General features: G+C 38.7%; 1 protein-coding gene across 1 annotated transcript; it reads left to right on the forward strand.

Moving 5' to 3' along the window:
* The first annotated feature begins 1461 nt into the window (after positions 1 to 1461).
* Positions 1462 to 20873, forward strand: LOC138993820 (leucine-rich repeat-containing protein 37B-like). The gene is made up of 13 exons (XM_070393199.1): positions 1462 to 1542; positions 4614 to 4685; positions 5767 to 5847; positions 7334 to 7405; positions 8025 to 8099; positions 10779 to 10894; positions 12692 to 12823; positions 13079 to 13206; positions 14006 to 14104; positions 17826 to 17863; positions 19165 to 19207; positions 19289 to 19398; positions 19506 to 20873. Exons 3-13 carry the CDS (start codon positions 5828 to 5830, stop codon positions 19588 to 19590), a joined length of 918 nt encoding a protein of 305 aa, XP_070249300.1. The 5' UTR covers positions 1462 to 1542; positions 4614 to 4685; positions 5767 to 5827; the 3' UTR covers positions 19591 to 20873.
* The last annotated feature ends 1838 nt before the right edge of the window (positions 20874 to 22711 follow it).

Below are 22711 nucleotides of genomic sequence, written 5' to 3' on the forward strand. Positions count from 1 at the left end.
GAGAGAGAGAGAGAGAGAGATATAGAAAGACATGAGAAAGAGATATCAATTGACTGCCTCCTGCTGGTTTGGGGCTAGGGATTGAACCTACCACCAAGGTATGTGCCCTTGACTGGGAATCGAACCCATGACCTTTTGGTTTGTTGGCCAACACTCTAACCACTAAGCAAAAGCAGCCATGTCAAATCTGCTCCTCTTATAAGTAACACAAGCTATAGTGGTTGATCTGATAACTATTATAACTTCAATGTAGTGATGAGAATAAATGTTATTTTGAGATATCTGCAACAAATATATTATATGAAAACATCTGTGAATTTATTGGAGACCCAATGAAGTACTATACTGTTAATCTAGTATGGTTTGTTGCCTACATTCACAATGTAGGGCAATGCTAATTTTTGGTAGATGTTTGTGAAAATAGAGATGTAATTTTATTTCCCGTTCAGGTTTGGCCCCCTGAATTCAATCCATACAGTGCTATTCACCGACTCTGGCCTGAAGGGGTAATCAGCAAATGAAAATTATATGCACACTTTGGCATGTATTCAAGAAAGTGTAGTTTTCTAGGGAAAGGGTCCATAGTTTTATGAAATTCTCACAGGGCTCTTGTCTCCAAAGATTAATAGTCACAAATGTAGAGGAGAAGAAAGACAGTTCCTTGCCTATAAAGCTGTGCTTATTCTCATGAGTGATAGTAAATGGATGATTTGTTTTAAACAAAAGTAGCAGACTGAAAATGATGTTTGTCATTTTCTGAAATCATGGGAAAAGTATTTATGGAACGTCTGCTATGTGCCAGGAACTGTTTTATGTGCCAGAATTACATGCTCAAGAACAAAGTAGACAAATTACTCCATTTTTCAAGGGGTTTACAAGTATATAATATGAAAATGAATACCTATATATATATATATATAAAAGCCTAATATGCATATTGTCCCCATGGGAATTCAACTGGGAGGCCGATGGCTTGCTAAGATGTGTACTGACCATCAGGGAGTGGTGCGAAACAAATGAAGGAAGGCCCTGGCCAGCAGCCAGCAACCAGGGAAGGGAGGCCCTGGCCAGGCAGCCGGAAGGTCCCAATTAGCCCTGATCACCAGCCAGGTATATGGACCCTACCCTATGCCTGAATTTAGTGCACTAGGCCTATATTGTGTGTATATATATACACACATATATATGTATTAACTAGGTACATATCATTTCAAATATTGGTAAGTTCTTTGGGAAGAAAGAAAGCTGAGTAAAGAAAGTGAATCCATTTTAGAATGCTATATTGTTTGCAAAAGAGGACGGGAGAAGAAAGGTTTGAAAAAAAATACACAGATTATCTTCCTTCAATTAAATAAAAATTAGGGTATTTCGCGGGCACCATTACCCAGGTTTCCCCATATATATTTCTGTGCAGGAAATTGTTGTAGTTATTTTGCATTTTGATCCAGAAATAACCTTTTCATTTTTCAGAAATCTCAGTGCAAATAATTTGAGAGAATTACGTAAAGATTCATTTGAAGGCCTGGCTTCCCTCCAGTATTTGTAAGTTAATTGTATTTACTTATGAGATTTTAGTTATATTATCTATAAAATAAATAAGGGGTTCAAATGAAAAAATTTCTACAATTTCTTCCAGCAATAAAATTCTACAATTCCATAAGTCTGTGTAGCTCATCTCTAGCATTTAATATCTCCTATGCATTTTCAGTTTCAGTTTTGCCCTCTAGACAAAATATTGATAGAAAAAACTCTTCAGTTATGGAGTAAAAGTGGTGATGAGGTATGGGTAATGATACACACCATTATGAGCCTTGTTATGTAAGGTTTATATACCATCTGCTTATATTTATATTTAGTTTAGGGCCCAAGAATCAAATTGGGCCTATGATTGCTCATTACATTTTTTTAATTTAAATTCTTTATTTTTTAAAGTATTACATAAGTATCCTTTCCCCCCCATTTACCTCTCCCTGGCCACCTCCTTCCTCCCCCAGATTGTTTGGATCTTACAGCACATAAGTTAAGAAGGATTTTCACACTTTTAAAGGACTTTGAAAGAAAAGAAACCAAGAAGAATATGCAAGACAGACTATTTGAGGCCTGCAAAGCCTAAAATATTTACTGTCTGACCTTTACATGAAAGGTTTTAAAATGTTGATTTAGTAAAATGAGAGGAATTTAGCTTAACCTCAAATTGCCTCCTATAGGACAAGAAACTATAAAGCATTTACATTATTTGAATGCCATTAACCCAAAATTTTTTGATAATTAAATCTAAATTAGATTAACATCCACACATTAAGTGTTTAAGCAGATGAATTATGTAAACAATATTATTAAGAACATATTAAATTACGAAGAGAGCAGACTGGTGTTGAGGATTTCAATGCAAGAATTGGTATACCAATACTAAAAGTAAATGTTTAAAATGATGGTTAAGTGGTATTGTTAGGAATGTCTCCACTAAGTAAGTATATCAGAAATGCCCCTCACTTCGCTAATTACAAAATAAAAATCTCTTCAGCCTCCTTGTCAAGGAAGAAATGCTTGCCTGGTATCATATTTACTTAGAAATAGGGAGATGTTCGTTAGTATAAAAACTCAACTATGATTCTTTGTCCATGGCACCCAGAGCTGTGTCTGTCATTAATCCTTATTAGGCTAATGAATGATGCTATTTAGCAAATGGATTCTTTCTGCAAATATGGAAGGCTTCAGGCAAGTAGGTATAAAGAGCCTCACATGACACTAAAAATAGTCATTTGTATTATTAAACCTTTCAAGCTTCAGAGGGACATCCACTTTTATATTGGTCTTCTTGCTATCTCGCTTTCAAACCTTCCATACAGTTTGGAGGAAATAAAATGAAGTAAATAACTGCTCAATAGGTTATGTCATTCATTACTTCTACTGAGAAATACTTTGTAAGCTACCTATTTGATGCTAGCATAAAGTATTCCCATCCATTAAAAAATGCCTATCAATAAGCAATCTAAAACAGAACATGCCAAGCACTGTACCTAGAACTATAGGCACAAGATAGGTACGTCAGGGTTCCTACCCTTCTGATAATTGATGCTCTCATAGGGAAAATAAACATATTAACTCAAACCATACAGCACAAGTACTAAATGGAAGACTATGTGCTGCAGTGGCACACAAGAGGGAGCCATGAAATAATAAAACTACATTTCTTTTAAAAATCATTTTTCTCTCTACTTCCCAGCTATTTGTTTATTTGATAAATATTTCAGTTTGCACCTGTTTGCATGTCAGTAGACAATGCTGATGAGCAAGACCCAGTCCATACTTTAAGGAGTTTATACTCAGAGGAGATAGGATGCAAAAATAACTCTATTAAAATTTTGTAAGAAATGAATATATAAATTGGTTTTGGTGACAGCAGAGGGAAAAAAGACTTTATGTTGGATCAGCAAAGATGTCAGTAGAGCAATGCTGTTTGAACACGACCTTGAAGGGCTTTTGGGGATCAATGGACAGACATCTTGAGTAGAATAAGCTTGCAAAAGGAGCTTGGGAAAATATACCTTGAGTAGCTGTAGAGTACACGTAGGCGGAGGAGGAGATTAGAGCCAGATCTTCTGGGGTTTTGATGCCAAGTACCAAGTTATCACAGCATTGCTCGAGGAGAAGCTTTAGCCTACAACAGAGTCACTTGGAGGGCTTGTTAAAACCCAAGCTGTACCCTCAGTTACTAATTCAGTCGCTCCACAGTCGGACTGAGAATTTCCATCTTTAATAAGTTCCCAAGTGATGCTGACTTGGTATTTGAGAACCACTTCTGGAGTGTTAATCTGGTGGCTGTGTGCAGGATGGTTTAGCAAAGGGGAGATTATAGATGGAAACTCCAGTCATAAGACAGTTAGAAAAGTGAGGAGAAAAGTGAGAAAAGTGAGGGACTAAAGTGGAATCAATGGAAATAAGACAGTCAATTATAGACAAGGGATGGTGTTTTAAAATAAAAATCCAACACCATGTTGTGTTCTGTTGTCCGACCACTGTACAACTGAAGCCATTAAATACATGGGTATTAAAACAATGTATAATAAGAAATGAATTGCTATTAGTATAATAGAAAGTATCATTAGTTCAACGTTCTGTATTAGTTCAAAGTTCTGTATTATTTAGAGCAGTCACTTCCTTTTAAGTTATGTGAAAAGGCATCTTTTATTTCTTCTGGTATTGAATTTGTCTAAAACACAGAAGTAAACCAGGGAGGTGTGTAGATGTGAGACTATTTTTTTTTTAATGTTAGACATTTATAAATGTACACGAAGATATAAACTTTAGCTCATAATCTAAATTTGATGAGACCACAAAGGGTCTTCTAATCAATTCTTCTGCTCTCAGGAATAAATACCTTCAAAATGTATCCAGATCTATAGTTGTATGTTGTATCTGTGAAGATCCTGATGGTGAGACTTTTGAGTGAGGGCAGTATAATGGGTTCTGGATGGTTCAAATCACAATTCTTAAGGTTTTCAGTTTAGACTAAACCTGTGTATTCAATATTATTGTAACGTCTACCAGTTATTCCTACTAATTACATACTAATAAGTAATTAAACACTATTTTTCTTTCACTTTTTCTAGGGACTTGTCCTGCAATAAGATAGAATTTATTGAAAAGAATGCATTTGATTCATTACCTCTTTTACAATATATGTAAGTTATAAATATAACCTCATTGTGTTTAGGAATTTCATAAAACATAATTGTAAACCTTTTTGTTATTTATTTTGAAGTAAGATTAAAATTTTATTACTAGAAAACTACTAAATTTATGTAGCAAATCCCATTTGTCTCTAGCATAGATTAGTGTGAGAATTCTGTCACATTCCGAATGAACCATTCTATCTGCACAGCAAAAGAAACCATCAACAAAACAACAAGAAAGCCCAGTGCATGGGAGAACATATTTGCCAATGATTTTTCCAATAAGGGTATAATCTCCAAAATTTACAGAGAACTCATATACCTTAACAAAAGGAAGATAAATAATCCAACAAAAATGGGCAACAGGTCTAAATAGACACTTTGTGAAAGAGGACATACAGAACGTCCAGAGACATATGAAAACATGTTCAAAGTCACTAATCATCAGAGAGATGCAACTCAAAACAATAATGAGATAACATTTCAGACCAATCAGAATGGCTATCATCAACAAATCAACAAATGATAAGTACTGGTGAGACTGTAGAGAAAAAGGAACCCTCCTCCCCTGCTGGTGGGAATGCAGACTGGTGTAGCCACTGTGGAAGACAGTATGGACTTTCCTCAAAAAGTTAAAAACGGAATGAACCATACTATAGCAGTGGTTCTCAACCAGGGTGATTTTGCACTAGGTGACACTTGGCAATAGCCAAAGAGAGTTGTAGTTGTCTGAACTGTAGATTTGCTACTGGCATCTAGTGGCAGAGGCCAGAATTATTGTTCAAGGCAAAGGACAGTTCCCCATAATAAATAATTATCTAGCCCCAAATGTCAATAGTGTTGAGGTTGTGTAACCTTATTTGAGAGAAATATGGATCAGTTTAATAGAAGCATTTTTTTTGTATCTAATGCACCACATGTATAAACATGAAAGCATAAACCATAAGCAAATATCTCCCATAGTAAGAATTTTAGTATATAGAGGGAGTATTGAGGTTGTTTTATCATATATAAATTAGAATCTCTGCTAAAGGATAAGTGATCTGAAAGAATTTTTTTCTCTTCTTTTGCTCTTGTCTTTTTTTAATAGAAATCTTGGTTGCAATTTAATCACCAAAGTGAACTTTGGAACATTTCAGACCTGGCATGGAATGCAGCTGTTACACAAGTTGTAAGTGAAATAGAAGATGAACACATGTAAAAAGCTATGTGTAAAAACTTCATACAGTGATTGGTTGGCTGGGTATAAGCTCAGTTTGAACTCGAGAAGAATGGCTTAAGAGCCATTCTTTTTTTTTTCTTCTTCTTTAAATGAGGAAACTAAGGTACAAAGTGTCCAAGAGACTTGTTTAACTGACATATGCCATGCTCTGCTTTCTCAGAATTGACCTTTGGCATGGGCTTCTTTGTTTTCAAGAATTGAGGGGGGAGGCTGGTAATACTGAATTGAGAGGAAGGTTTATGTCAGCACTGGGAATAAAAGTTTGTGTCAATTAAGAAGTTTATTTATTTGATATGTAATCAAAATATTATTTATTTTTTAAACAAGCATCCATTAAATTCCTAGTAAATGTCAGGCATTAATAGTCCAAGAAATTGACAAGTAAATAGGTGATTACATACACTATAAGAAAGCCTGTGATGCAAGAATACACATGGGAGTATGTGATAGGAGCATGGCTTTCACCAGTTCCTCTTACATCTATCCCATTTGTGGCTCCAAAAGCAAGGAATTAGGTCTATTTTTCTATTTAACTTGATGGTTTACACTGGATTTTAAAAAATTTCTGGAGATGAAAGAAAAGCACCTTGAATTATGAGGACATTGGAAATGGTATTTCCTTGCCCTGGCCGGCTTTGCTCGGTGGATAGAGCATCGGCCTGGGGACTGAAGGGTCCCAGTTTAAATACTGGCCAAGGGCACATGCCTGGGTTGCAGGCTTGATCCCCAGTAGGGGGTGTGCAGGAGGCAGCATATCAATGATTCTCTCATCATTGATGTTTCTATCTCTCTCTCTCTCCCTTCCTCTCTGAAATGAATAAAGAAATATTGAAAAAAAGAAAAAAGAAATGGATTTTCTGTAGAGCAGGAGCTTCCTATCAGCATAGTCAATAATGGGGTTTTCAATCTGAAAGGTTCTTCAGTATATTTTTCTTTGCTATCCACTTCTTTCTTTCTTTTCTTTTTTTTACTTTCTCTTCTGCACTTTATCATTCAGAGACTTGGGTAGTTCCCCAATTAAGAATCCTTTGTAGCCCTGGCCTGTGTTATACAGTGGTTGGAGCATTGGCCCATACAACAAGGGATTCTGGGTTCAATACCTGGTCAAGGGCACATAGCTGAGTTGTAGGTTCTATTTCTGGCCCCCATTAGGTCATGTGGTGGAGGCAACCAACCCATGTGTCTCTCTCACATTGATGTGTTGTTGTTGTTTTTTTGTCTCTCTCACTCTCTCTAAAAAAAGAAGTGGAAAAAATATCTTCAGGTGAGATTAACAACAACAAAAGAGAATGCTTTACAGATTCTAAGGGTGATCTCTGGGAATAGACCAAAAATGATTTTTTTAACCTTCACGTTTTGAACCAACAAAATGAATATAAACTTTCATAGCAGTTATTAAAAATGCAGACAATTTTAATTCTATTGCATTTTCCAGAATTCTACATGAAAATCCTCTGATGACTGTTCAAGATCCATATCTTTTTAATTTGCCAGCATTGAAATATTTGTAAGTATTGCAACAATTTCATGGCTCATGAGATGATTTCTGTTCTTTTGTCAAAGATGAACTATTTTGCATTTTGACAAAAAACTCATAATTTAAATTTTAACTGGGTTATTCTCAAAAATGATTTATTGGCACAGAAAAGTGATAAAAAATGTACAAGGGCAAGACAGCCAGCAGAGGAAGGGAGTAGTGTTGAAAAACACATTCGGACATGAAACATGTAGATGCATGGAGAAATACCATGGATCTCAAAAAGAAAAAAGGAATAAGTTGTACATTCTGTGCTTTTTTAAAAGAGTGATCACATAGTGGTTGGAACAGAGAATGAGAAGTAGGATGATGGTAACACAAAAACAAAATAACACATTGTACTGTTCACCAAAGTCATTAGTTTGATGATGAAAATACATTAATTTGATGATGCAATACATTTAAATTTCTTCAAGAAGAGCTCTCTAAAATGATTATCTATGGAAAGTAAACTAAAGTACCTTGAATTATGGAGCTGGCTTGACAGAGAAGCCAGAATTTAAGTGAACAGATGTTATTAAGTGTCTTTTTAAGAATAGAATTTTTGTCTTTGGGTTCATATCATGCATGTTTGGTCTTTCTCCTTCAGAGACATGGGAACAACACAATTGACATTGACAACACTTGATAACATTCTCATGACAGCTCCTGAATTAGAGAAACTGTAAGTTGATTTTTTTAATATTTATTTTCACTTAGTTCTTTTGGGTTTGCTTTTTTATTTTCTTAAGTCAGGTTTATTGAGGTATAATTTGTATTTCATATAATTCTCTCTTTTAAAGCGTACAGTTTAGTGAGTTCTGATAAATGTGTAGTCTTGATAAATGTACCACCATCACATTAGAGATCCAGAACACATTTATCATCCCCATAGGGCCCCTCATATTTCTTTTTTTAAAAAATGAATTTCTTTATTGATTTCAGAGAGGAAGGGAGGAGAGAGAGATAGAAACATCAATGATGAGAGAGAATCATTGATTGGCAGCCTCCTGCACACCCCTTACTGGGGAATGACATGTGCCCTTGGCCGGAATCGAACCTGGGATCCTTCAGTCCACAGGCTGATGCTCTATCCACTGAGCCAAGCTGGCTAGGGTCCCCTCATATTTCTCTGCAGTCAGTTTCTCCTCCCACCTCCAGCCCCTTTCAAGCACAGGTCTGATTTTTTATTGTTATAGTCCTGCCTTTTACAGAGTGTCTTATAAATGAAATCATGTAGAGCTAGTGTGTCAAACTCAAAAGCTAACACGATCCAAATAAATGAGGCACGTGGCCGTGGGCTGTGAGTTTGACATGCTGTAGGTAGTGTAGCTTTTTGTGTGTGGCTTCTCTCATGTAGCATGATCCTTTTGAGATCCATCTTAGTTGTTGCATCTATCAGTAGTACATTTCTTTTTTTATTGCTGCATAGTATTCCGATTGTGTGTATATACTAGTTTGTTTCTGTAGTAATCGGGTAATGGATATTTGAGCTGTTTCTAGTTTTTTGGCTATTATGAATAGAGATGCTAAAAATACTCACATGCAGGTCTTTGTGTGAACATACGTTTTCATTGCTTTGGAGTAAGATACCTAAGGGTGGGGTTGCTGCATTATATGCTGAGTGCATATCTAACTAGTAAAGAAACTGCCTAACTGTGTTCTAACGTGCTTGTTCCATCTCGCCTTCCCACCAGCAGTAGATGAGAGTTGCAATTGCTCCACATTTTCATCTGATCTTTATATTTCTGTTTGATTTTTTTAAATTATCCTTTCTAGTAGGAATGCATTTGTATTGCAGTGTGATTTTAACTTGCATTTCTCTAATAGCTGGTGGTGTGGAATGTCTATGTGAAAATATATTTTTCAATGGAGTGTCTGTTCAAATCCATTTTAATTTGACATTTATCTTATTATTGAGTTTTAAGAGTGTTTTATATAAAGTCCTTTCTGTAAGATATGTGTTTACTAAATATCTTTTCCAAGGTTGTGCCTTCTATTAAACTTATCACTGAAGACCAGAAGTTTTTAAAAATATATATATTTTTATTTATTTTAGAGAGGGAGAGGCAGAGGGAGAGAGAGAAATAGAAACCTCAATGATGAGAGAATCATTGATCAGCTGCTTCCTGCATGTAACCTACTGGGGATTGAGCCTGCATCCAGGCCTGTGCCCTGACCTGGAATCCAACCGTAACCTCTTGGTTCATACGTCAATTCTCAATCTCTAAACTACACCGGCAGGCTGGACTGTTTTTCTGTTTGTTTATCTTTTTTTAATGCTCACCAGGAGATATTTTTCCTATTGATTTTTAGTGAGGGTGGAAGGGAGGAAGAGAGTGGGATAAAAGGGAGAGAGAGAGAGAGAGAGAGAGAGAGAGAAAGAGAAATATCAATGTGAGGGAGTCATATCAATTGGTTGATTGGTTGCCTCCTGCACACCACAAAGCCATCATTAAAATCAAACTGTCTATAACCTCAAAAAGCTGTATCATGTCCCTTTTATAATTCTTCCTTCCCACTCCTCCTTGCCCTCCCCAATTCCTGTGCAAACACTGATCTGCTTTGTGTTACTATAGGTTAGTTTGCATTTTCTAGAATTTTATATAAATGAAATTGTATAGTATCTACTCTTTTCTAACTGGCCTCCTTTATTTAGCTGATTATTTTAAGACTAGAGGCCCAGTGCACGAAAATCATGCAGTGGGGGAGGGGGGTGGGGGAGTGTCTCTCAGCCCAGATCTTGGTGGATGCCCAGTGACAGCTCCCTATAGGTAGTGGGCCTAAGCTAGCACTTGAACATCCTTAGCATTGCTGTGGAGGCAGGAGTGGCTCCCGCCGCCACCACCACCACCACCACCACCGCTGTGCTCACCAGCCATGAGCCCAGCTTCTGGCTGAGAGGCATTCTCTCTGTGGGAGTGCACTGATCACCAGGGGGCAGCTCCTTTGTTGAGTGTCTACCCCCTGGTGGTCAGTGCACATCATAGCAACTGGTCGTTCTGCAGTTTGGTCGATTTGCATATTAGCCTTTTATTATATAAAATTAATCCATGTTGTTTTGCCTATCAATAATTCATTTCTTTTTATTACTGAATAGTATTCCATTAAAAATGGATATATCAGTATTTTTCAACATTGATGACTGTTTGAGTTGTTCCAATTTTTGACTATTACAAATAAAGCTATTGTGAATATTTATGTACAAGTCTGTTTATGGAAATATACTTCAATTTCTCTTGATAAGTGCCTGAAAGTGTAATGGCTATGTCATACAGTCGGTGCATGTTTAAGTTTTAAAAAACAACTGTTTTCCAAGTAACTCCTTTATCACTAATATAATTCTGTATGTTTCCATTTATAGTATCTTACCTAACCATTTGGCCTGCTGCCTCTGCCAATTTAAAAATCATATTGAGGCTGTTGCCAAGACAGTCAAACTGAATTGTGAGGTCGAATGTGTGACGGACACACCTTGTGGTGAGTCTCAATTGCCTGATGATAAACTTTTTAATTTTTATTTTGTTTTCATTTTTTATTTGTAATCAATGACGATACATTTTTAGGCAAATAAAGTAACTGTATTATTTTTATTCATTTACTCAGAGTTCAACTCTAAAATTTTAAGAACTTCTCTTTGCTAAAAGTCAGATGAAGGGAAGGGTATTACCATTAATGGCTACATCCTGTGTGTTGTGCTCTCTGCTGGGTGCTTTGCTTCCAAATGAGAACTTGTTCATTAGTGTGTCACAGTTTGTAAACTCTTTTGTATGCATTAGGTTTCAATTGCCCTTTGCAGTGTACACAGATATTGATACATTTTTATTTTGTTTTTGCAAGTTTATGAAAAGAGTACAAATGATGCTGTTTTATGTAAGTCTTATTTGGAACCTGAGAGTTTTTGAATCCATCACCAGAAGCTGCTACCCAGCCCTTCTATGGCATGGGAGGGCTCTTTCTTTTTAGACTGTGCACCTCTGACCTTGCTCTGAAGCACAAGGTGTTCTATCCACCAAACAGTCGTGTGCTTTTAAGTATTTTTCTACAAGTTAGGTTTATTGGCAACTACTTGATAACTTCCCAAATGTGTTTTCATGCCCAGATAGCTTAAATACAAGTTTCTATCAGTGATCTGTGCTACTGATATAGAGTCAGTGTTGCTTATTTTTCAAAACAATGTTTTGACCAATGATATTACTCCCTTCTGCCCCAACAGTGGGCAGAACAGGCATTTTCATCTCCTTTTAAGGTGAGTGAAAACAAGACCAGAAAGGGCTGACAGCTGTCACCTCATGCCCAGGTCTCCAGCTCCCAGTTTGGGGCTCTCCCGCAAGCCCATGCTCTTTCCCAGGACGTTACCTCCTTCTCTCACCCTTATCACCACCAGCAATACTGTTAATTCTTCTGAAAATTCTTGTGTACCAGCTGCACAATGGTGCACTTGACCTTCACACAGTCAGAATCTTTGGATGGTTCCCCAAGTACAGCTGAAAATATAAGAAATGACATGAAATGATAGCAAAGTAGGCATCTGACAAAAGTTATTTTTCCCTTACGTATTTTAGAACCCCAAATATTATTCCATAGATTTATTGAACATTCCACAGTGGTACACAACCTGGCAAGTCTCTTAATGTACATCCCAGATGCCTGCCTAAATCTTAAGCACAGAGTGAGGGTAGACATATTGTTTTTTCTGTATAGAGCCGTCTGTTATGGGGCTGCCATATGTGAAGGCAGGGCCCAAGTGAGGAATCGGTGGGTTAGTGGAGAAGGGTGTGTCCAGATGAGGACGTGTTAGCCATGGGTGTTAATCGTGGTCATCTGTGATGGTAGCAAGAACACAAGCATCCTGAAGAGCAGAGAGAGGAAGGCTCAGGCTCCTGCATCTGAAGCAGGACAGGATGGGTGCGTGAATGTGAGGAGTTCACAGTAGATCTGCAGAGCGTCTAACTGAGTGGGTCTTCCAGCCCTGGCTTTCCTCCAGTAACCGGCAGTTGGCCCTTGGGGACCAATGGAATAATCCTAAATATAGTCACCATATGTCATGCTAGGGAATGCTCTAAGTAAATAATCACTTTAAAAAAAGAGACAGTTTCTCCTTTTGTTTTGTCGACAATCATAGATGTAAGTTGGGGTTTATATTTCTCCTCTCCAAATGGCACTCAGATACTTGCTGATTCCCTATATATTGGACTGGGATGTATGGCTGTGGACTGACAAATAGCTGTCCCGTGAGTCTTTCAATATCAAATGCGATTTCTTCTTTTTTGACAGATGAAGAACTCATAATAGAAGGACCGCTAATGAAGACATTACAGGCCCGGCAGGACACCAGCACTGTGCTGACCATTGAGCCAGAGAGGGCATCCTCAGTCAAAAATCGTGACACTTCGGCATCCATTATGAGTGAGCAGCTAGACTTTAATGATAAAAGTGATGTTAATAGTGCACTAAATTACCAATTGCCTTATTTCTTGGAGGGAAATCTAGAAGATATAGAATCAACTTTATTACCATTCATTAAACTGCCTCTTTCAAATGTACATGATGCAGATATGTCCCTGAATCATTTGAAAAACAACAGATGAAATCCTTCTCCTAAACCTGAACTTAACCATTCAAGTTTCAAAAATTAACCGAGGAAACTCTTTTCTGGAATAGGCCTTCTGATGAGACTGCTCACTGAGCAGCAGGAAGTAAAGATATCCAACTCAGAGTGGAATGAGGAACAATGGAAAGATGAGAGGATGCAAACCCTCAAGAAGCAGGAAGAGAGGGTGTCTAATGAGGTAAGGACAGGTCCTGAAACACCTGACCTGGACTTTTAGTCAGTTTAGGACAGTGATGGAGAACCTATGACACACCTGTCACAGGTGACACGAAAACTCATATTTTTGGTTGATTTTTCTTTGTTAAATGGCATTTAAATATATAAAATACATATCAAAAATATAAATCTTTGTTTTACTATGGTTGCAAATATCAAAAAATTTCTATATGTGACAGGTCACCAGAGTTAAGTTAGGGTTTTTCAAATGCTGACACGCCCAGCTCAAAAGGTTCGTCATCACTGATTTAGGACATGCCATGAAAATACCCAGGTAGGAAGACCAGGAGCACCTCCTCTCAGTCCTGTCTTGATCACGTGACTTTTGCTTAGACAGTGATCTTCCACTTTGCTCATTTAGAGATTTGTGCCACTGTTCCTAGGGTAGATGAGAAGAGGACCCAAATTCTAAAATAAACAAATTGTACAAGAAAATGCTAATGATCAGATTACATAACATTAGATGTGCTATGTTCTTTAAGAAACTATAAGATTTGGTATGTTGCTTAAGAACCATGTGGAAAGGTGGGGTTTTAGAGTAGTAGTTAAGAATAGTTATCAATTCATTAGACTAGGCTAGAGAATAGTTAGTTTTTATGCTTTCTATATCTTTGTGGGTTTTTTTTAATGTTGTTGTTCTTGTTCTTCTTCGCCTGGTCCTCCTCCCCCTCCTTGTCCTCCTCTTCCCCTCCCCCTCCCTCTCCCCCTTTCCCACTTCCTCTCCCTCCTCTTCTTCTTCCTCTTCCTCCTCGTCCTTCTAGCTCAGTCAAGAAGTGCCAAGATATAAGAACGAAGTCATCATTGCATCACCTGTGATTGCAGTAACAACGTTTTATTTTGTAGTTTTCTGTCTCACTGTGGTAAGACAACAGTTAATTCAGATTTCCAATATATAGTCCATCTTTGAGGAGGTTCAGAACCCACAACCTGAAAATCAAAGCCACCGTCCTGTCTACTCCTACTTGATACTCTTCTTTAGTCATGAGCACTGAGATATGCTTCATTCTTTTTTTTATTACAAATTATATTCTTGGGATGTCTAAAGGAAGCCCACTCCTAGAAATCTCTGAAAATGAAATCAAGATAACAAGCCATTAGACCATTTTTAAAATATATATTTTTATTGATTTCAGAGAGGAAGGGAGAGGGAGAGAGAGATAGAAACATCAATGATGGGCTGCCTCCTGCAAGCCCCTTATTGGGAGCAAGCCCTCAACCCAGGCATGTGCCTTTTACTGGAATCAAACCTGGGAACCTTCAGTCCACAGGCCAATGCTCTATACACTGAGCCAAACCAGCCACTAGACTGTTTGGAAACTTAAGTTTGATAGGCCAGATTTGATATGATAGCACAATTTCTTCAACTCAAAATGAACAAGGTTGAGTTGATGTACTCACCAATTACTCTCTTCCTGATTTCTTTCTTTGTTGGATAAAATGAGGAGAGATATAGAATCTCCAACCTCATGGAGCTATGTCACCCTAGCTGATGGGACATGGCATAATGATAAAAGTGTGATCTTGTCAATTCTTAAGGTATACTTAGCAGCTTTCTTCTCCAGTGTGTAAGGCATGGTGTTAGTAGGTTCAGTTAAAACACTGCAACCTAAATCCTGCATCAGGCTTCTCTAAAGCATGTCATGTTAGAGTCACCTGTTCCTAGAGCTTGTCTGTGTCCCTTTTGTTCAATTACATAATGGTGTACTTTCCCTACAGGCAGATTGCTGACATTAAAGAATGATTTAGTAAGCTGATGATCTTGACTCTACCCCATAAATCCAACATAATATATTTTATTTACCCTTTCAACAGTCATGGCAGCCCTCCATTCCAGCCAAAGCCACCCCACACCATAACCTAGCCACACCAGCCCCATTCCCACTCTTTTAAATGCCTTTGCCCATCTAAAATTCCCTTATTGTGCTCTCCCTGGGGAAGTCCGGTGAATATCTCAAAAGCCAGCTCAGGTTCATCTTTCTTCATGAAGCTTTCCCAGAGTCTTCCAGCCATGCTGTTCCTAGTTTTTTTGTGAGCTGTGTCACTATTTTTCTTTGAGGTAATAGTTAGGCATTTGCCTCCCTTGAGAACTTAAAAATATGGTAAACTATTTTTTAAAAAGTGCCTCCCCAAGACAGAAATACCTGGGTGAACACATCATGGAGCAGAGCAGAGATGTGTAAAGACCAAGTGGCTTCAGACCTATATGTTCCTAAGACTTTTGAAATGTCACATTTTAATATTCTAATCTGTGGAAGAAAATGAAAAATGGGAATAGAAAAGCCACCTAATTATTTGAGAGGGAAAATAATAGCAGATCTATATTCTCATCTTAAACAAATATATTTACAAAATGTAAAAAAAAAATGGAACCTGTATAAGTACTAGAAGAAAACAGAAGCAATATATTTATAATCTGTTGGTGGGAAACAGCTTTTTGAGCCTGATACCACAGGCAGAAAATTTGATAGATTTGACCACCTTGTCTGTGACACCATTAGAAAACTTAGCACTGGTTGAGGCCAAGCACAGGATGAAGATATTTCCATATACATGAGTGATTCAATCCCCACAATCCTGTGAGGAAGATAGTACCACCTTCTCCCATAGATGGAGATGGACTTAAGCTCCCAGTGGCAAAGGCAAAAGCAGGACCCTGTTCTGCCTGACTGCGAAGTCCGTGCTTCCTACTCCACTGTTCTGTCTCCTTAAAGACAAAAACACTGGGGCCATAGCCGCTGTTTCTCAGTAGTTAGAGCATCAGTCCAAGCACCGAAAGGTCCCATGTTGATTCCAGGACAAGGGCAGGTACCTGGGTTGCAGGGTACCTGCCATGCAAGAGGCAACCAGTAGATGTGCCTCTGTCACATTCCTATTTCTCTCTCTCTTTCTTCCCTCCTGTCCCCTCCCTTCCACTCTCTCTGAAAAACAACGGAAAAAATATCCTTAGGTGAGGATTAACAACAACAAAAAAGAACACTGGGGAATATTTGAAACATTGAAATTCAATGAAAGCCACTAAGGATTAAGTTATTTAATGTAAAAAGAGTTCCATAAATCAACAGGAAGATGACAATCCAGGGTGGAAGAGGGGACGGGCTGTGAAGAGTAGGCTGTGTGTAGACAGTCTGTCACCATATCTGTCGATCTTCTCTTGGTTTATGGGGTGTGGAGTTTATTAGTGAGGTCTTTGTCACCTCACAGTATGAAAGTAGTCTGATATTTTCTTCTAGTCCTTTTTGTAATATTTGGGGTTTTTTTTCACAAATTAAAAAAAAACACCTATCATTGGTTTTATTTGCTTTTCCTGTGGTTGACTGTTATTCCCCTACATGAAAATCCAATTGTCTTAAAATGTTTTATTGAAGATCTCATTCTTTCTTCACTGATCTGAAATCTACCTTTCTGTGGACTGTATTCTGTTGACCCAGTTATCTTTATTTTGTACCAGTAGAACTATCAGTAGCAGTATAAATATATATATATATATATAGATATATAGATAGAGATAGATATAGATATATATATTGCTTTCAGGGAGGAGGGGAGAGGGAGAGAAAGATAGAAACATCAATGATGAGAGAAAAATTGATCATCTGCCTCTTGCACATCCCCTGGTAGGGATCAAGCCTGCAACCGGGGAATGTGCCCTTGACCAGTATGGAACCCAGGACACTTCAGTCTGCAGGCCAACGCTTTATCCACTGAGCCAAACTGGCTAGGCCCTGTGTCACTATATAATTTCAGTTCCATTTTAACCTCCTTTTTGGAAGTTAAACGCCTCCTTTTTTATTTTTTTCATACATTTCATTGCATATTTTCTCTACCAAATGTCAATTGGTCAGTTTATGTTTAAAAATTATCTTGGAATTTGAATAGGATTACAGTGCATTTGTAGATTAATTTAAGGAGAATTGGCATCTTTACTACCTTCTAGGAACATGGTACCTCACTTTGTGTATTCTTTCTAAAGTCCTTCAGAAGAGTTTTAATGGGTCTTGCACATTTTTGTTAAGTTTATTCCTTTATACATTTTATTGATATTGTAAATGGACTCTTTCATTTTTTTATTAGTTATTTGTGGTATGTAGGAAAGCTGTTGAGATTTGCATGTCTTGATTTAGCCATCTTACTGAATACAATTTTAATCTATGCTCTTGGGCTTTTTAGGTTGTGCATTATCTCACGTGCAAATATGTTTTGTCTCTTTCCTTCCAGTATTTCATTTTTCCTATTAAATTGATTAGGACCTCCTCAACAATGATAAATAGTATCAGTATTAACAGGCATCCTACTCTTGTTCTTGAACTAAAACAAACCTGCTGTGTAGGTTTCTGGTAGGCACTTTCATTTTCTTTGCTACTTCTAAGAGTTTTATCGGGAATTATCTGCTGAATGTGATCTGAAACAGCCAATAAAATGCATTGCCAGCTGCATGCAAGGTCCTAAGTGAGGACTATGGAAGAGTCAAAGTACTAGACAGAGTTTCTGTCCTCAAAACATTTACCATCTCACTTAAAAGAGAAGGAATAAAGCTTTAGAGGTCATTGTGCTGAATAATCATAATGTTTTCTTCCAAAATAGAGTTTTCGGAGGAAGGTACAGAACAGAGGAAGCTCAAGGTAAATATGGGTCCGGTGATTTTTAAAGTAGAATTTTATAAGGAGAGGAACTTCCTCTTTCTGTAAGCGGCCAGAGGTGACCTCAGAAAATGGCTCATTATTCACTTGAGTCAGAAAACCCCACAAAATCATGAAAGTCAAGAAATTTAAACCTTTGTGTTCACTTTAAGGACACTGGTGAAAACTACACAGGTCATCAAGGGTATGCATATCTGAAAACAACCAAGCATCTGAAGGATGTCACCTTATAGGAGCAATGTGTGCCATTCTGTCATTACAGTGGTGGAGTTGGTAGGCGTGCTCCAATGGAGGGGCTGGGTGCAGGATTGGGTGCAGGTTGGTGACCCAAAGAGTGCTGAATTTTTGCTGCTGTTAACGTAAAAAAACCATCGTAAAGAATTTTTTTGAGTTTATTTGAGCCAAACTGTCAACATATGCTGGGAAGTAGAACCTCTAGGAATTGAGGTAATGCTCCAAAGAATGGCGGGTTACATCTGTATTTATACATTGCAATCAAAGGAAAGGGATGTAGGTGGATTACATGAAATCCATTGGTGAGAGATTAAGGAGGTGGGATAAAGCAAAGCAGGAAAACCTCTGGGATAGGAGAAAAGTGAAATGATGGACATGTGCTGCTTTTACATAGATGGATACAGGACAGTTCAACATAATTAACAGTTGACGATTAACTTGATAACATAACAATGAGGGAATGTCTTGGTGCTATTTGTTGCACCCTGAAGGGTCCAGAAAAAAGAGGAATTTACAAGTTACCCAGACATTTCACAGATATGTTATCTTAGAGGCAAGAAGACAAATGGGCTCAGTAAAGATCTAAGTTGATCTTTGTCAGGGAAAATACTGGCCTAGGACATGAGAACCCTTCTATAACCTGTGTGTAGTTAAATATTTAATTTTCAGACCATCTTTTGTGGTTACTTTAGGTCTCTGAGTCTGCAAGACTGCCATGCAGACCTCCCCAGAGCTTGTGACCCCTTTTGTCCACACTACACATGCTTAAAAATGCAGTAAGCAACACACTGAAAATCCTGCCTATATCCCATGCGAAGCTACATACATAGGTCTCTCAGAGACTTTGCAGGGCCATTTTAAACTGTCACAGAGAATTGGAAGCCCAGCATTCAAGGAATCATTTTCAAGGTCCCAGGTGTGTGGTGATTTTGCTCAGGAATATAGACCCAAGTACCCAATTAGTCCGAATAAGACCAGAACTGTATGTGTGAGAGACATGGAGAATGGCATGAATCACTAACTGTTGGTATGTATTTTCCTCCAAGCAGCTTTTTCTCCAGATTCACATCTTCGTCTGACATTGATATAGAGGTAAATTTGAGGAGGACAAAGTACTGTGGTGGGACAAAGCAGGGGAAACGTAGAGTTCATGTCTCCCCATCTGTTTTCTAGCAACGTGGATATTGGAGCAGGCGGTCGTTTTCACTCAAGCATAGATTTGGCGGGAAGCAAAGTAAGAAGGGGGAGCAGAAGGCACAGGAGCAGGAACCCTTCTTGAAAATGTAAATGATTGGGAACAGTTAGAATTCTTATCTAAAATGAGGAAATAATAGTTTAATTATATCTTTCAAGAGTCAAAGCCTTGACCTTTGTCTTCTTCTTACTCCAGGGAGCGGAGTAAATCTGCTGATTCCTTAAGGAGGATGGACACGTCCGAGTCTGCTTCTGACACAGGTGGGGAAACTAGCGCCTGATACCTTCACAGAGCAAGGCCATCTTCTGCCTAATTAAACATGTATTGCAAATGTGTCAGTTCATAGCTACCTCTAGCCTTGATGTAAGGAATGAAAGTGTAAATAGCCAAGTATTTATATGCAAATAAGAAGGGCCATAGGCAAGACAAGCAGGGCTGAAGCTGGAATCCCTGGGGAAGCCAATACTTCCTCAAGCAGCAGTGTGGTCCAAGGAGGTGAAGAGGTCTTCTCTCCCTTGTTTCCCCAATACACTCAGTCCCTGAGAACTGGCAGACACCTCCTCTCCCAGGGGTATAGGGCAGTGGTGGGCAACCCCTGGCACGAGTGCTGGACATGGCACGCCAGTAACTTTTGCTGGCACGTGAAACCCTCTCTTATAATCTTCCTGTTAGGTTAGGTGGCTCAGGAGGCGGCGTAAGAAATAAAGAGTCGAGTGAATCAGAAAAGAAAATAAAAGGAAAGGTTTATTTCTGCGTCCCTGGGAGACCCACGTACCCCAAAGACAGGGCATGTGGATTCATGCCAACAAGGAGGGGGGTGCTTTTTTTATACTGTGGTTGGGTGAGGGCAGGGACATGAGCTGAGGTATTTAGCTGAGGAAGTTTCAGCTGCAGGGTGTCCGCAAAGAATTCAGGAAGGAGTCAGTATCTGTGTGGGGGCCGTCAGGGAGAAGCCAGTATCTGTGTCTGGCGCGCTGATCTGTGAGAAATTCCAGGGGAAGTCCATTGTCTCATCACATGCCTGCATGTATCCGATCCTGGGCTCTCTCTGACCTAACACTTCCATTTACAATTTTTTTCTTAATATCGACTTTTTTATTTTTCAGATAAATTCAGTGTAGGTGCATCTTAGTTAAATAAATAATTTTACATAACAAGTTATCTAAAAGACCATAGACATGGATTGACGAGAGAGGGGAAGAACAATGTCAATAGTGTCGAAAACGATCTATTGAGGACTTGGAATGCCATTGCAGAAAATTTTTTCTGTTTAAGAAGCTGCAACAGCGTTACTCTCCATGTTTTCATCCACATGCACTTGTGAATCGTTGTTCTCAGTGATGAATTTTGTTAAGTCTCATAATAGGAGTAGCCTGATGGATGAAAGTAGTAGCTTGTGCATATTTCTGAAGGTCACGAAATATAAACCTGATGTAAAATCTCTGTCATCAGTGATGCAGCAGCAAAAGTCCCACTGATAATATCAAACGGAGTCATAAAGTTTTCTGTCGGACTATCAGTGTACATGTATACATTAAGAAATAAATGTATTTTTCATCATCATATACTGTGTTTTTGTCGCTCGAATGAATTTTATGATTTCTTCAAGATTCTTCAAATACGTACACCTTAAGAGATATCAAGTAGGGGTAACATGTGTCAACGTAAAAAAACCATTGAAATCTGTAAAGAATTTTTGTGAGTTTATTTGAGCCAAACTGTCGACATATGCCGGGAAGCAGAACCTCAACAAATTGAGATAGTGCTATGGAGAATGGCGGGGTTACAATTGTATTTATACATTGCAATCAAAGGAGGGACATAGGTGGATTACATGAAATTCATTGGTGACAGATTTAAGGAGGTGGGATTAAGCGAAGCGGGGGGGCAGGGGGGACCTCTGTGATAGGATAAAAAGTAAAATGATGGACACATACTTAGATGGGTGCAGGAACAATTAACATGATGATGAAGGAATTTGTGGTATCTGTCCTGGGCTCAGCACACCTGGCTGTGCCCCAAGGGCTCCAGATACAGGGAAATCATAAGTTACCCAGACATTTCAAGGGTATGTTATCATAGATGCAAAAAGACAGATAGGCTCAGTTACGGTAAAGGTTGACCTTATCAGTGAAGATATCGGCTTAGGACGTAACTGCCCACCATAACTGCTTTTAGTTAAGGTTTAATTTCAGACCATCCTTTGTGGTTACTTTAGGTCTCCGAGTCTGCAAAACTGCCATGCAGGCCTCTCCTGAGCTTGTCAGGTCAGCATGTGGCCCCTTTCATCCACACATGTTCTCAAAATATTAGGGTTGACACGCAGAAGAATTTTGAGTGAGAGATTTTGCTGGTTTTGGCACCCACTCACAAAAAGGAGCCCACCCTTGGTATAGGTTATTCTGGTGCTCTGTCCCCCTAGCTCACCAGTTATTTATAATACATTTGACCTCCTATCCATAGAGGATCATTCACTTTCTCCCCTCTCAACAGGCCTTGGGGTTCTCAGAATATTTGGGTCCCTGAGCCTATTCCCCCCCCCCCCCCCCCACCCCAAGCCTTTAAGATAGTGGATAAATATGTGCCCTGTCCTGGTATAGCTGGTTCTTCACTCTTTAAAGCTGGTGTAAAATTCAGAGTAGGTTTTTGGTATTTTTTTTTAATTAAAAAAACTCCCAGCCCGGCCAGTGTGGCTCAGTTGATTCAATGTCATCTCACCTACCAGGAGGTCCATGTTGGATTACAGGTCAGGGCACATGTCAGGGTCGTAGGGGAGCATGTTTCTTTCCCTTCCTCTCTCTGAAATCAATAAAAATAATAATCAAAAGTCTTTTGAAAAACAAACCACAACAACAGAAACCCCTCTAAACTATTGGATAGCTACCAGGGAGTTGCTGGAGATAAAGGGTAAAGAAGAATGTGTGAGAACAGTAACTGCCTACGACTTCCCTCCTCAGGACTTTATTTCAGGAAACGTACTGGTGGGGCCACTGCTCCATTGACTTGTCCTGCCTCAGCCTCTGTGGACCCCACTGTGGGTCATGTGTGTGTTCCTCCGCTCCCTCCAGCTCAGCCCAGCACCAAACCTACCTACTTACTTCTGTGTCCAACACAGATCCTTCGCCACATGATTCCAAGTGAATGTACTGGTTCCTCTACTCCAGCAAAGAGAGGAGAGTCATTACTAAATCACATTAAGTCAGTGAGACTTAAATGCCTGAGTGAGTGAAAGAAATTCTCAGTGAACAAGATTTAATAATAGACCTAAATGACCACAGATAAATGCTGGTGGCTTAGCAATATGAGATGCAGAATGGTGCCAACCACACACAGAACAATAGAACAGTGTCCCCCAGTGAAGCAGTGGGACTGGGAAACAGGACACCATGTTTTGTGGCAGG

This window comes from Myotis yumanensis, unplaced genomic scaffold (assembly GCF_028538775.1).
Source record: "Myotis yumanensis isolate MYYU_CA2020_CCGP unplaced genomic scaffold, mMyoYum1.0.hap1 SCAF_16, whole genome shotgun sequence".
NCBI classification, from domain to species: Eukaryota; Metazoa; Chordata; class Mammalia; order Chiroptera; family Vespertilionidae; genus Myotis; species Myotis yumanensis.

Coding starts and splice junctions, on each gene's coding strand:
- LOC138993820 (XM_070393199.1), top strand. CDS start 5,828: ATGCAGCTGTTACACAAGTT. Junction 5,848..7,333: donor ATGCAGCTGTTACACAAGTT/GTAAGTGAAATA, acceptor TGCATTTTCCAG/AATTCTACATGAAAATCCTC. Junction 17,864..19,164: donor CAGAACAGAGGAAGCTCAAG/GTAAATATGGGT, acceptor TCCTCCAAGCAG/CTTTTTCTCCAGATTCACAT.